This window comes from Spermophilus citellus (assembly GCF_964194105.1).
Source record: "Spermophilus citellus genome assembly, chromosome: 17".
NCBI lineage: Eukaryota > Metazoa > Chordata > Mammalia > Rodentia > Sciuridae > Spermophilus > Spermophilus citellus.
This window is the reverse complement of record NC_138199.1, coordinates 26973141-26975195: the sequence shown is the minus strand read 5'-3', so window position 1 is coordinate 26975195 and position 2055 is coordinate 26973141. Positions and strand designations below refer to the sequence as shown.

At 43.4% G+C, this 2055-nt stretch overlaps 1 protein-coding gene across 1 annotated transcript; it reads left to right on the top strand.

Annotated features, from left to right (window-relative positions):
* Positions 1-854: 854 nt before the first annotated feature.
* On the top strand, positions 855-1814 carry LOC308635652 (olfactory receptor 1P1-like; the record flags this gene model as incomplete). Its single annotated transcript, XM_081270208.1, has 1 exon — positions 855-1814. Exon 1 carries the CDS (start codon positions 861-863, stop codon positions 1812-1814), a length of 954 nt encoding a protein of 317 aa, XP_081126334.1. The 5' UTR covers positions 855-860.
* Positions 1815-2055: the final 241 nt, after the last annotated feature.

Below are 2055 nucleotides of genomic sequence, written 5' to 3'. Positions count from 1 at the left end.
TGGAGTGAGATGAAATCTTAGAGTAGTTTTGATTTGCATTTCTCTAATTGCTGGCAATGATGAACATTTTTTCATATATTTCTTGATTGATTGTATATCCTCTTCTGAGAAGTGTCTGTTCAGTTCCTTGGCCCATTTATTGATTGGGTTATTTGTTTTTTTGGTGTTAAGGTTTTTGAGTGCTTTATATATCCTAGAGATTAGTGCTCTATCTGATGTGCTTGTGGTAAAGATTTGCTTCCATTCTGTAGGCTCTCTATTCACCTCACTGATTGTTTCTTTTGCTGAGAAGCTTTTTAGTTTTAATCCATCCCATTTATTGATTCTTGGTTTTGATTCTTTTGTTATAGCAATCTTATTTAGAAAGTTGGGGCCTAATTCGACATGATGGAGATAAGACATTAACACAGGCAGTTATGTCCATCCCATCAGATTGAAAATCCTTCCAGGTTTAGGATTGCCACTATGTTATTTACCCAACACTACCAGGTCCAAAGGTGGTACTCTATATCTGTAGAATGAATCAATGAGTTGGTACTCTTTGTTTTTTGACTCTTCTGAGAGTACCACTAAAGAGAAAGTACAATCAAATAAAATTGGATCAGATAAAAATGTAGTGAAATCAACTTCAAGTATCTTAAATTGTGTCCCCCATACTTTCTAGCATAAGTATGTAGTAGGATTTAATAAAAATTTACTGTGTGCATAGTAGGTGGTCAATACATTGGCAAATACATTACTATTTTTCCTTCTTCACTAGAGTTCAGAGGATGGCATGCTCACCAATGATCTGAAGTGAAATATTTTTACAGAGCTTTAATGGAGCTTATTCAAGACCTTTCTCTCTGACCTCTGGGATCATGGCAGGAGGGAATCAGACCAACAGCTTTGAGTTCACCCTCTGGGGACTCTCTGAGCGGCCCGAGCAGCAGCGCATCCTCTTCCTGCTGTTCCTGTGGATGTACGTGATCACCGTGGCGGGAAACCTGCTCATTGTCTTGGCCATTGGTGCTGACACACGTCTCCACACCCCCATGTACTTCTTCCTCGCCAGCCTATCATGTGCAGACATCCTGTTCACCTCCACCACTGTGCCTAAAGCCCTGGTGAACATCCACACCAAAAGGAGGTCCATCTCCTATGCAGGATGCCTGACCCAGCTCTACTTCTTCTTGACTTTTGGGGACATGGACATCTTTCTCCTGGCCACAATGGCCTATGACCGCTTTGTGGCTATTTGCCACCCTCTCCACTATGCAGTGATCATGAGCTTCCAGCGCTGCATGTTCATGGTGACTGCCTGCTGGACCCTCACAAACTTTGTGGCTATGACCCACACTTTCCTCATATTCCGGCTCTCCTTCTGCTCTAAGAAGACTATTCCTGACTTCTTCTGTGACCTGGGACCCCTAATGAAGGTCTCTTGCTCTGATACCCATGTCAATGAACTTGTACTTCTCTTCTTGGGGGGTGCAGTTATTTTGATCCCCTTCTTGCTCATCCTGGTCTCTTACATCCGGATTGTGTCAGCTATCCTTAGAGTTCCCTCTGCCCGGGGAAGGCTCAAGGCTTTCTCTACTTGTGGCTCACACCTCTCTGTGGTTGCCCTGTTCTTTGGGACAGTGATCAGAGCTTATTTGTGCCCCTCATCCTCTTCTTCTAACTCTGTGGTGGAGGACACAGCAGCTGCGGTCATGTACACAGTAGTGACTCCCCTGCTGAACCCCTTCATTTATAGCCTGCGGAACAAGGACATGAAGGGGGCTCTGGTCAGACTTCTCAGGGGCAAAGTCTCCTTCTTGAGGGGCCAGTGACTTCTGCAGGGAAATTGAAGGTGTTCCTCTATACCATTTGTGGAGTGCCCTCCAGAAGTTTCTACCTCAGGAGTCTCATTACTGAGTCCTTCATGGACCTTCTCAATGTTCCCCTCCCTTATTCCTCACTATGAGTTTGATATTGTGGAAAATCAAGATTTGGATTTGTGCTTTAAAGTTCATCTTTTATGAGTTGCTTATTTGCTCATTTATTTTATAGTTATATACCAAAGAATGATAT